Source organism: Sebastes fasciatus, chromosome 14 (genome assembly GCF_043250625.1).
Source record: "Sebastes fasciatus isolate fSebFas1 chromosome 14, fSebFas1.pri, whole genome shotgun sequence".
Lineage (NCBI taxonomy): Eukaryota > Metazoa > Chordata > Actinopteri > Perciformes > Sebastidae > Sebastes > Sebastes fasciatus.
The window spans coordinates 23,756,493-23,769,892 of NC_133808.1; the positions used below are offsets into that span (position 1 = coordinate 23,756,493).

A 13,400-nucleotide genomic window follows, 5' to 3' on the forward strand; every position below is an offset into this window, starting at 1 on the left:
AAAGACGCTCAACTCATTTCTGTAAACATATTTCCTCGGATAAACATACTGTTTTTATAATGTTTAGATGGCTCTACTTCACATGCAAAAGTTGGTAAAAGTTGCATTATGTCACTTGTATATATGTTGAATAAATACAACAAGACGTGAGAGGAAAGGCATGTTTTGAGAAGAAAATGAGCAAAGTCCATAAGTGAGTGATTATCTGGAGGCTGGGACTGAGGATCTCTACTCACTCTGTCTTTCCGTGGTTATTTAATAGCCTGCCTACAAACGCAGTGCCAACTTACTGCAGAGTTTACACACACACTAGATCACTCCCACATACACACAAAAAGCTATCTCCCAACAACAGCTACTACTAGCTCTTACAACGAGGCAGTTTGCACTACAGAGAAGAGGCAATGAGCAGCGGGGTGTGGTATCCTGCTCTGGGGCTGGCAGCCTGGCTGTGCTGCCTCAGTCTGAGGCCCGTTGACGGGGGGAAGGTGCTGGTTATGCCTGTGGATGGGAGCCCCTGGCTCAGCATGGAGATACTGGTGAAGGAGCTCAGCCGCAGGGGTCACGAGGTGATGGTGCTGGTGCCTGAAAGCAGCCTGTTGATCTACAGCTCGGAGAGCTACAAGACTGAGATATACCAAGTGCCCCACACCAAAGCCGAACTGGACGATAGATACAAGCAGCTGAAGGATGGAGTGTTCCTCAAGCCACCAGAAATCACAGATTCATTTGTCAATGTGCAGCGTTTGGTTAACTATACTTCAATGGAGGTGAAAGCCTGCGAGAATTTGCTGAACAACCAGCCTCTAATGAGTCGACTGAAGGGAGTGGGCTTCGATCTTGTGCTCACAGACCCCTTCCTCCCCTGCGGCTCCATTCTTTCGCATGTCTTTTCCATTCCAGCTGTTTATTACCTGCGTGGGATGCCATGTGGGCTGGATGTAAAGGCTAACCAGTGCCCCTCTCCTCCCTCCTACGTTCCTGTGGAATTCTCTGGCAATACAAACATCATGACCTTCCCACAGAGAGTCAAAAACATGGCCATGTCTATATTGCAGTCCTACTTGTGCGGAATAATGTATGTCCGCTATGACGATGCGGTCAGGAAGTATGTAGGAGACGACATGACCTACAAGGACCTTCTTAGTCAGGGCGCAATCTGGCTTTTCAGATACGACTTTGTTTTGGAATGGCCCAGACCTCTCTTGCCAAACATGTTTTTTATTGGAGGTATCAATTGTGCAAAGAAAGCTCCTCTTCCAGCGGTGAGTATTCAATGAATGTATGCCAGACTAAACACTTCTTACAGTTGTCATGAACGGGGATATTATCTTAGAGACTATAGAGACCAAAACCGTTTTGTGTATCAGGCTGTAAACATGTTTATTTCTGCTGTGAAGTTGGGCATTTTAAACCATGGTGGTCCATGGGGACTGACTGACTTTCAGAGCCAGTCTCAAGTGGCCTTTCGAAGAATTGACGTTTTTGGCACTTCCGCGTTGGCTTCATTTCTCAGCACTGGAGGTTGCCGCTTAGTCCAGGTACAACAGCCAGTTTCAGACCTATGATTAATGGCCATGCAAGTTCATGCAAGTCTCACAAGCCCCTGGAGTCCTTTGGAAGTTCAAGCATGACACTTAAGGTACCATTATGCTCAAAACAAACCAGTTTGTACATTGTACTGTCCGACCACACCTGTAGGCAATAGTGTTGTAGTGATATACTTTTTTTGAACAGCCACACTTGAAGGCAGGGTGGAAAGCCTGTCGTTATAGACAGTGTCTTTAGGGGGATACAGGGAGTCTTTAGAGTGAGATAGCAGGTCAACAGTAGATGTCACATAGAAGTGGTGTACATCATCTGAAAGTTGGGAACCTGAAGATTAATTTGAGATGCAACTCAGCAGTGTGTGTCAACTTGTTCTAGTCATAAACCAGAAATAATCATTCATTCATTCATTCATTAAAATAATTAAAATAAATTGTAAAAGTGCATAAGCGCTTAGAACATTATGATATTATGATATGACATAAATGATCACCATCCCCATTCTCACTTATGTCTTTTTGGGTTGATACCATTTGTTACACAGATTTGAAGCTAAATTTAACCATTTTTTTTACCACTGGAGAATTGATAAAACGATCAATAATCCGTCCAAAATACCACATTAAGACACCAAGACCTTGAGGAACACTATAGAAAAAGCCGTGCTGTGATTTGGGATCAAAAACTTTTGACATTTGGGGATTTCTGCAAGAATTGCATTTTTCGGCAATTGGATGGTGAGCACTTCTGTTCTGGAAACTGCTAAGAAACCCCCTTATTGTCAATCTAGATAAGAAAGCCATCCATCCTCTGAATGCCCTGGGTCTCTAGTTTGTAGATGTACAGTTTCATGAGGCTGTGATTATCCTAGAGGTCACCACAGAGCATTTTATACAATGAGGTTTCAAACAAGACTCGGTCAAAACCGAGTGTATGGCTGGACCGTAGGCTATATGGTCAGTATGTGAATTTGTGGCTAAATTGTTACACAAATAGTCAGCGGTCATGTCTATTGTGTTTTGTGAAACGTTTTTTTCCACTTATATCTTAATATTTGATTGAAAGACAACTTATAATGAAGCAAATGACATTCAGTAATAGTAAATGGTAACATTTACTAGTCATACATTTTATACAAGGTGAAAAGGTATTAGCATGACATATGCAAGGTTAAAAGTATTTCAGTTTTCTATTAAAGCATGTGTATCAAAAGCATTCATCATGTAAATGGTGTTTAACAATATATACATACTATACTCCATTCAGAAAAGAAGCATTTCAAAAGTTGTTTGCTTGTTGTGTTGCGGACAGACCTGACATAGCATGAATTCAGACTTTTTACTAATCTGCATCATTATTTAGTTATTTCGGCTTCACTTTTGATCCGTTTAAAACAACGTCGCTGTCATATTTATGCCTAGATGACATCATGTTGAGTGGTGATGGAGTAGCTCCATGTTAGCATAGCCTGGCACTGCTCGATCCGAACTCCGTTCAGAAAACAAGCATTTTAAAAGTTGATTGCTTGTTGTGTTGCGTACAGACCTGACAAAGCATGAATTCGGTCTTTTTACAAATCAACATAATAATGTCGTTATTTCTGCATCATTTTGATCCGTTTATTGCAATTAAATCACAGCACAGTCTATTTATTTAGGGTTCATACCGCGGTAGCGACGTGTGACTTGCTGGGTAGTCAGTTCATGCACAACAACAGCACTATGTAAAGATACATTGAACCGCTGACACGCTCCCCAGAAAACGTAAACACAGATGTGTTCTCTGCCTTTTCATTTTGAAAGAGCAACGGCCAATGAGGAAACTCCAACAGTCGGCTGACCAATCCTGTAACTTCATCACTCAGTCAGTCAGTCAGTCAGTCAGTCACTCAGTGACAGACTTTAGCGTTTGTAGGACTGGCCCTCTGCTGTCCAGCCAAAAATGGTCTTACTACAATGAAATGGCTACAATGGGGACTAACATCATCACACATGAATACAATTGGGCTCACTGGATCCACAAGAGTCTCAGCTTTACAGTGATACCCAATTTATGTAATTCCAAGACTGTTTAGGGACCCCAGTATGCAGAAATATTCAAATACACCATTTAAGATTAGGCGAAAATAACACATTTATACTGCATGCAAATAACTGCATGTGATTATCATAAAGTGGGCATGTCTGTAAAGGGGAGATTCGTGGGTACCCAGAGAACCCATTTTCATTCACATATCTTGAGGTCAGAGGTCAAGGGACCACCTTGAAAATCACCATGCCAGTTTTTCCTCGCCAAATTTTGCATAATTACGTTGTGTTATTTAGCATTCTTCTCAACATGCTGGAATAACATGGTTGGTATCAATGGATTCCTGAGATTTTTGTAGTTTCATTTGATACCAATATCATATGAAGTACCTCCAGCTCTAAAGCTGAGCCCACTACAGCCCCTGAAAAAGGTAAATTCGCACTCGAGGAGTGGAGGAGGTTTTATTTGAATGAGCTAATAATTTATTCAATTTCACATCCGGTGCAACAGTTACACTCCTAAAAGGTTTCGTGACAGAGAAGCAAGTTGTAACCGAGGTTAAAATTTCAGGAATTACATTGTTGGTTTGATGTTATCACCCCCCCTCTGAAGAGGAGGGTGTTGGTTTCCTATTACGTTTGGCTTTGCACGCCATCTGTCTTTTCACAATAGCTGCAGGTATACATGTGCGTGTGACTAGAGAGTGAAAAAAAACAGAGGTAAAAAGAGGTCATATGCAATCACGCATGTGTACGTTTTCCAGGGGGAGGAGAGAAGGAGCAGCCTAAGTAAACAGAGGACTTTGCTCCTATCAGTAGGCAGTACAAGCTGCAAACATGAATAACCACCATGACCTGCAAGTCTTAAAGACTGTTAAGAAAATAAATAAAATACAAAGATAAATTGCGATCAGCACGATGAATGAATGAATGAATGAAAGACTTTATTTCGAACATATAATAACTAAAAACAGATACAAAATAATAACAAACAAAACAAGAGTTATAGTGTCCGAAAAGGAGTAGGTAGAAGAAAAACTTATATTACCCTACCCCTTTCTCACTTCTCCTCTATTAACTCATATATCATAGAATGATAATATAATATAAAAACTATCTCAGATTTATATACGATGAATAATAGAATGAGGAAAATCTGTTTTACTACTGGTATCCCAAAAGACGCTCAACTCATTTTTGTTAACATATTTCCTCGGATAAACATACTGTTTTTATAATGTTTAGATGGCTCTACTTCACATACAAAAGTTGGTAAAAGTTGCAATATATCACTTGAATACCTCATACTAGATGTGAGAGGAAAGGCATGTCGTGAGAAGAAAATGAGCAAAGTCCACAAGTGAGTGATTATCTGGAGGCTGGGACTGGGGATCTATACTCACTCTGTCTTCCCGTGGTTATATAATAGCCTGCCTACAAACGCAGCCCCAACTTCCTGCAGAGTTTAAACACACACTAGATCACTCTCACGCACACACAGAAAGCTACCTCCCAACAAGAGCTACTACTACCTCTTACAACGAGGCAGCTTGCACTACAGAGAAGAGGCAATGAGCAGCGGGGTGTGGTTTCCTGCTCTGGGGCTGGCAGCCTGGCTGTGCTGCCTCAGTCAGGGGCCCGTTGACGGGGGGAAGGTGCTGGTTATGCCTGTGGATGGGAGTCATTGGCTCAGCATGAAGATACTGGTGAAGGAGCTCAGCCACAGGGGCCACGAGGTGACGGTGCTGGTGCCTGAAATAAGCCTGTTGATCCACAGCTCGGAGAGCTACAAGACTGAGATCTACCAAGTGCCCTTCACCAAAGCCGAACTGGACAATAGATACAAGCAGCTGAAGGATGGAGTGTTCCTCAAGCCACCAGAAATCACAGATTTATTTGTCAATGTGCAGCGTTTGGTTAACTATACTTCAGCGGAGGTGAAAGCCTGCGAGAATTTGCTGAACAACCAGCCTCTAATGAGTCGACTGAAGGGAGTGGGCTTTGATTTTGTGCTCACAGACCCCTTCCTCCCCTGCGGCTCCATTCTTTCTCATGTCTTTTCCATTCCAGCTGTTTATTTCCTGCGTGGAATTCCATGTGGGCTGGATGTAAAGGCGAACCAGTGCCCCTCTCCTCCCTCCTACGTTCCTGCAGCCTTCTCTGGCAATACAGACATCATGACCTTCCCACAGAGAGTCAAAAACATGGCCATGTCTATATTGGAGTCCTACTTGTGCGGAATTATGTATGCCCGCTTTGACGAAGCGGTCAGGAAGTATGTAGGAGACGACATGACCTACAAGGACCTTCTTAGTCAGGGCGCAATCTGGCTTCTCAGATACGACTTTGTTTTGGAATGGCCCAGACCTCTCTTGCCAAACATGTTTTTTATTGGAGGTATCAATTGTGCAAAGAAAGTTCCTCTTCCAGCAGTGAGTATTCAAAGAATGTACGCCAGAGTAAACAAACAGGCATCACATCTGGATCCACTCAAGGCACATTGCATAGACTTGCACAGCGTTGAGTCAAGCTAAAGAAAACCCCTTAGACATTGATGTAATGAAAACAATGTAATATATTAAAGGTGTCGCTCATAGTGATGAACCCATGGAGAAGTATTGCACAACTCTGCAGCTGTTTTAGCCCAATGCTTAGCTAACGTTGCTCTGTGTCTGTCTGACGTGCAAATAGGTCACTGTTTGCCTACAACATGTTGGCCAAAATAACTTAATATGGTGATAATATGTCCAATATACGTGTTTTTCAGCTTATTGTAGATTTCTTGTGACCCCAACTGCCCACAAAAATGTATTGATGCAACTTTAAATATTAGTTTCATATCTGTGTTCATAACTTAAAGGATTGCACATATTTGATTTGCTTATCTTTTTCATGTGCAATATGCGCTGAACCCGTCAGCAAATTTCTGAATACGATATTTTTTTTGCTTACTTACATTGACATAATCATTTGGAATTTAATATCTCTGCATTAGTGCTTGCAAAACTATTCAGGAAACAAAATGTGGAGCTTTTTTCCTATCTTTATTCAAGAGCGTGTTACTCAATTTGAGAGCATGACTCATTTTATTCCAAATATCATACAGAAAGCAAGGGAAGTACATTTAATAAAACCTTGGAGGGTGGAAGTAGATAGATCCGTATTAAGAGTAACAGCCCGTCTAGCCCGTTTGCATGTAAAGGCGTATGAATGCCACGATAATGCACAAGGCGTTTAGAGTGCTGCAAGTACACCTTTCTTGATTTCCACGTGTCATTTGTACGCCATGTATCCTGAACTGACTACACTGTAAACACATTTGCGTATAAATGCTACAGTAAGAGTTAGTGACGTAATATAAAAAGTCCGAAAAAACGCATATGGTGGGCGGGTCCAACAAACACCAAACTTTTTAGCAGGAGATCGGTGTTTGAGACCGGTGTTTTTTTTTTAATACGTTTCGTTAATGCCGTTTGTTTTTAGTACCATTTGTGATGTGTTGTGTTACATTGTTTCTGTACATATTTTACTTAGTTTACGTACTTATTTCTAAGGCTAACCATGACGTGTTTCCTAAACCTAAGTGGTTTTGTTGCCTCAACCTAAGTTAATGATTTTGTTGACTGAACCTAACTGCAGATATTACCGTGGTTTAGTTGCATGGTGTACAAATGGCACGCAAAAAGTGGCATACAATGCATACTCATGACACGCAAAATGTGTAATGTTGTGGTATTTATACGCCTTTGAGACCGGGTTGGCCTGTCAATGATGCTCCAAGAAGTAAAACGAATACATCCGCAACGAGAAAGGGATCATTTCATTGGTCAACATACCCCTGGCAATGACAGGGTTGTTGCACTAAAAATCCAAAAGCAGAGGAAAAATCTGAGACATTTCACGAGTACAAAGAAGCAGCCTGAGCGTGAGGAGAAGGGCTGAAGCTGGAGCGCAGAAAATCTGTGCAAGCAACAATGTATCTGAGTGCAAGCATACGGTTTGAGCAGAAGCAGAGCAAATCCAAGCGCAAGCAGGGTCTATTTGAGTGCGAGGGCAGGGAAAGCATTACAAAATCTGAACATGAAATCAGTCATGCTCTAAAACTGAAAGACCACGCTCTTGCAAAAAGTTAGGAAAAAAGCTCTATAACAGAACAGCTGTGTCGGAGTATAGACAAGTAAATATACATACATTTTTGGGACCTGCAAAATATTTCAACATTATACAACAAATAATACTTTCAGTAATCATTTTCTGTGGTACAAGAAAGTACTTTCACCTTTGAACTGAATATGGAGATATAGTTCATACAGTACGAGTCACTGGTGCTGAAAAGATTGTAAAGATAGCTTTGACTGTTTATCGTGATTTGGCTCACAACACTGAAAGAACATGTTTGTCTGCTCTAATGGAGGTTTCCGTGTGTGAAATCTGAGCCAGGATTAGCAGATTGGTGGACTATGGCCAGCTACAGTAAGAAAGGAAGTGAGGAGCCCTGTTTGTTAACGGGAATCACATACTTTCACATACTTGATTTATTAATGAGTGGATTGGTTTAAGGTGTGAGGTAGTCAGCTGTGAGGAAGGCTTCAGGTGAATGACTGATTGAATCAAACTTGTTATGAGGTCAGCAACTGTTGTTCTTTTGTTGACCTAATGATATATAAGGCAGAGAGCAACCATATGGGTCTTTCTTCCACCCTGCATGAAGTAAAGAGATTTGATTCATCACACAGAGTCTCTAATTCCTAGGAGAATTTGCAACTCTCAATATTTTAGACGAATTTCCGCCACACACTAATTGGGTGGATCTGCTGAATACAATGTTGATCAAATGAATTCCCTTCAATATATTTGAAAATAATGTATCACGGCAGCTTTCAGATGGAAGGGATCTAATGGCTGCACCCTAAAATGAAAAAAGTTGGTGCATTTTGGTCATTGCCCACTCTATCTCACTTTTCATTATGACTGAGAACTAATTTGTGTGTCTTTCCCACCCTCCCTGCAGGACTTGGAGGAGTTTGTGAACGGCTCGGGAGACGACGGCTTTATCGTCTTTACGCTGGGCTCTCTTGTGTCCAGCATGCCTGAGGAGAAGGCTAAACAGTTCTTTGATGCCTTTCGGCAAATTCCTCAAAGGGTAATAATAACCTTAACAGATTCAATCACTTTAGTTAGATTCAATCCAATAACTTACACCAGTTTATACAAAAAAAACTCTGATTAGTAGTAAGTAACTACTGATTACTTTTATTAGACTGCTATTTATTCTCTTCAAATAAAACACACAAGTTTCTAACTAAGCAAACATTGACACATTAGGCAGTGATTTTCACACTCAGCATATAATGCTAAAGCCCCGAGCAGTTTGAACCATTGGACATTGTCCCTTGCCTTGTTACATCACTGGTTCCCAACCTGGGGGTCGCCAAAGGTTCATGGGGGGGTCGCGAGGCCTTCTTGATTTTAAGGGGTTGGCCGATATCTCAGCATTTCATTCATTTCTATGAAGAAAAATAAATGAAATTGTTATTTCTGAAGTTTGGATTACTATTTGAAATATAAACAGGATAAGGGCACAGTGGAGACCTGAACACAAGTTATATTCATAGAGCCTTAATCCCTCTCTGCTAAACCGTAAAGTATGCAGTTAAAACAACCATAGAGCTAGAACAATGGCCAAGTGTCAGGGAAAAGAAAACACTGCATTTGTCAAAAAAATAAGCTTATTAAGTATGAATGATTGTTAAAAATTAAAAAAGAAAATACAGAATACAGAGAATTTTATTAAAGTTCCTAAAAATAACAGGAAACTCATCTCTGATGCAATAATCACAGGAAATTATCTGCTCAAACTTCATCCAAATTGTTCGTTTTACACAAACTTCCTGGTTGGGAACCACTGCATTACATGAACAGTTTGCACATCATTGTGTTAAAAATGAAGAGGTGTTATTTCTGTTTCAGGTTGTGTGGAGATACACTGGAGTCATACCTGAAGATGTACCCAAGAACATGAGACTTATGAAGTGGTTACCTCAGAATGATCTCCTAGGTGTGTTTAGCTTTCTCCAGACAGTGTTCCTATCATAATTATGTTTTACCTGCATTTGGTGTGTGGTGGACTGGACCTGTAACTGTGTCTGTTTTCTCCTCAGCCCATCCCAAAGCTAAAGCCTTCATCACTCACGGAGGAACCCACAGTATCTACGAAGGCGTCTGTAACGCTGTACCCATGTTGATGTTTCCACTGTTTGGGGACCAGGGGGACAACGTGCAACGCATGGTGATCCGCGGCGTTGCAGAGTCACTCAGAATTTTTGATATGACGAGTGAAACCCTGTTGGCTGCACTTCATAAAGTCATCCATGACAAAAGGTAAGACAAGCGGATGTTAATTAAAGAGAATAGTCCCTCAGTTGTATTTGGAAATCATGAAACTTACTATTAAAGAAAAAGGTACAAATTAAAGGTGCCCTGTGGAGCTTTATTGGAAACAAATAAGGCTGCTATTATACACGTGGGCGACATAGTGTAACTTGTGGCCAATGTGTATGTAAATAAGACTGTGTGCTGGTGTGGTGTAGCCCATGTTTCCCATAGACCCGCCACAGTTTCACATACGCACCCAACGTCAACCCGAGCAAAGGTCTTAGCAGCATGAACAATTTTTTTAAAGAACTTTTTCCATTAATAATACATACTTTTTTTCACTACTGTACTGGATTATATTAATGTGTAAACGCTTCACGGAAAATTTTAAAATTTTGGAAATGAATGACTATTGTTGCAAAATTTCACTCACTTTCTGGTCAATGTCCCTCCACTCTGTAGATGATAAATCCACAGAGATATAGTGTGCAGAGGCTTTCTTCCTTCATACTAGTTTATACTTAAACACATTTCATAATGCAGGCAGTTTCATAAATACTTCCCTAAAATAATTACTCGTAAAAGTGTTTTTTTTATATGTATCCTAAATGGTTATCAATTTGATATTGCTGCTGTTGTTAGAAGGCAAGCTACCCCGTTCATTTGCAGTTCTTTAGACTGACGTAAATGTTCGTATTTTATACATTTATAGTGTGAACAGTGTCATAGAACATAGTTGTGTTAATTTGTGAGGATATACTGTAGGCCTTGAGATGATAAAAACTGGAGATTATCCTATTAACTGTGTATTTTCTCCCCAGTTACAAAGAGAATATAGTGGCGCTGTCTCAGATACACCTGGACCGTCCTGTTGAGCCTTTGGACCTGGCTGTTTTCTGGACTGAGTTCGTCATGAGACACAAAGGAGCCGATCACTTAAGAGTAGCTGCACACGACTTAAACTGGATTCAGTACCATAGCCTGGATGTCATCGGCTTACTTCTCATCATTCTCCTCACTGTCCTGTGGGTGACACTCAAATGCTGCTTGTTCTGCACCCGCAAGTGTTGCAGGAAGGGGACTCCAAAGAGAAAGAAAGAGTAGTGTCTCTAATGCAGCAGTCGTTAGGTTCTATACTGTACGTTCTGTAATGAAGTGAATAATGGAGGTTGAAACACTGCAATGAGATTTCAGACTAGTGCGCTGTACGTGTGTGTGTGGGTGTGTGTGTGGGGGTGTGTGTGTGTGATGTGTCTGTACCACAGACTGTATATAAAGATGGACATGACAACTCCCCAAAAGTGAAGCCAAAACATCTCGATCGCCCCCTGGTGGCTGGTTGCAGTATAGGTCATAAATCCAGCCTCCTCCATGTTAGTGGATGGGATATGGGCCAAACTAAACAGTCAAATCAATTTTACCTAAAGATGGTTTCTGTTGTTTTAGGTAGTTCTTATCATACTGATGCATGTTCAAGTGTTTCTTTTTCTGATATGTTTGGTTTTAATTAGTTATTTGATGCTATACAAAGGGGGTGAGACATCATGATTGGCAGCTGTGAGTCTGACAAGCTGCGACGGTGCTCGGCTCGTGATCGGTTTTGCACTATTCTCACTACTGCGTAGACTCTGGCTCCAAATGACCTCAACATCTCAAGATGGTAGCTCCCGTATCCGGGATAGTTTGGCTTCAAATCTGTACAGTGGGAGGAAGTGAAGACATGTTGTCTATCTATACAGTCTATGGTTTGTATGTACAATATGTATGTGTGTGTTTGTGTGTGTACTATACTGTCTTTAACCCATGTGGAACACACTACCAGCAATGATTGAGTGAAGCCATCCTTTGGAAAACAAACATAATAAAATATGTTTTTTAAACTTTGTCATGGATTTATTTGTAATGTTTTTATAACAGGCTACAAAAAAAATATTGAATACACTTTAGACACTTCCTCACTTTGAGGTTTCTCCAGCACTGTGGTTGTGGGGGAAATGGTTTTATTGGCTGCAGGAGTTAACTTAGCCAGAGACCCCTTAGAGGGGAGAACATTTTTCAGGGACCCTCTCATAATTATAACACTGATTAAGCCTATGCTTTGCTATGCTATGCTTTGTTACGCCATTTGTACTCTTGGGTGCCATTGGAACTATTTGTATTCTAAAACTTTTCAGTCTAAATACTTCAGACCTGTTTCATAGTGATAAACAGAAACACATTTCAATTTGAATCATGTTAAGATACAATAAAATGAGATAATCCTTTATTAGTCCTGGTGAAATTATACTAATTTTAATCCAGTTTATATACCTTTCATTTTACATTTCAAGTAATCAATCTTAAAAGTTTTCAAAAAATGAACAGTAGCAAGACTGGTATAGTCCTAATAAATCCAGACATTTAAACAACATACCCGTCTAAAGCTGACTGTCAGTAAGTGCTTAAAATAATGAACTTATTGCTGTTTTTCACATTCATATCAGAGTTTCTATCGTGTTTTATTGTAGACTGTTTACTGTAGACATGCACTTTTTAATGATAATGTATAGTTACTTATAGGCTAAATTATTTCGCGGACCCCTGACAGAGTGCCACGGTCCCCTGGGGATCCCCGGACCCCACTTTGAGAATCACTGGTGTTGGCTACATGAGGACTGGGCTGCTAATTTTCTTTTCTATAGCTCCATCTAGTGGTCAGTAGACCCAATAGCATTATGCTGTACAAGGCTTACCAGCTCCCTTGAAAAGCCAAATGACTCCTCTTTTTTGTTTGTGTTTAATAACACTAGCGCCATGATAGTTTATCAAAAGGACACGTGTGTGAAGGGTTAATCAGACAGCATTCTTCCACTGTCCCAGAAAATGTGTGGCCAAGTATATCATACAACCCCCTCTGGCATTTTAGGCTCACTTTCTTGTTGTTGAAGGTTTAACAATTAAAATAAAACATTAAGGACTAATATTAACAGCTTAAATGGACTTCTAATCTCCACCAGATATCACACCAAGGTTCAGAAATCCTCAAAGTGTCTGAGGACAATGTAGTCCTGCAGCAGACGAGTGCTTAGCTTATCAGGTTCGGTACTCAAAACAATCAGATTGCTTACAAACCCTCTTAAAATCTGTACTTGAGCTTTAGAGTAAAATGCTAACATGCATGTCTGTCTTTTTAAGAAACCATCGAATTCATTTCGGAGAAAATGTACAAGGGATAGAAACTACAGCATCATGTGTGTGTGTGTGTAGTTCAGTGTGTGAGGTGTGACTACCGTTGTGCACATTGTGGTTACTGTGGCCTTTATACACAGTTTTCCACTCAACCATTTACCTCAACCCTCTTACTTTAGAGTAAATGTAGCCGATGATCAAAAACAAGCAGCTAAGAATGAGTTTATTTGTGACAGTAAATATGGACCCTTTTGATTTTGGGTGCAATAAATAAAGATGGTA

At 40.5% G+C, this 13,400-nt stretch overlaps 2 protein-coding genes across 2 annotated transcripts; both read left to right on the forward strand.

The window, feature by feature from the left end:
• Positions 1–78: 78 nt before the first annotated feature.
• LOC141782922 (UDP-glucuronosyltransferase-like) lies at positions 79–4,467 on the forward strand. The gene has a single exon (XM_074659778.1). It carries the CDS (start codon positions 405–407, stop codon positions 1,278–1,280), a length of 876 nt encoding a protein of 291 aa, XP_074515879.1. The 5' UTR covers positions 79–404; the 3' UTR covers positions 1,281–4,467.
• A 348-nt stretch (positions 4,468–4,815) lies between these two features.
• LOC141782918 (UDP-glucuronosyltransferase-like) lies at positions 4,816–11,830 on the forward strand. Its single transcript, XM_074659771.1, has 5 exons — positions 4,816–6,007; positions 8,587–8,718; positions 9,546–9,633; positions 9,737–9,956; positions 10,772–11,830. Exons 1-5 carry the CDS (start codon positions 5,147–5,149, stop codon positions 11,052–11,054), a joined length of 1,584 nt encoding a protein of 527 aa, XP_074515872.1. The 5' UTR covers positions 4,816–5,146; the 3' UTR covers positions 11,055–11,830.
• Positions 11,831–13,400: the final 1,570 nt, after the last annotated feature.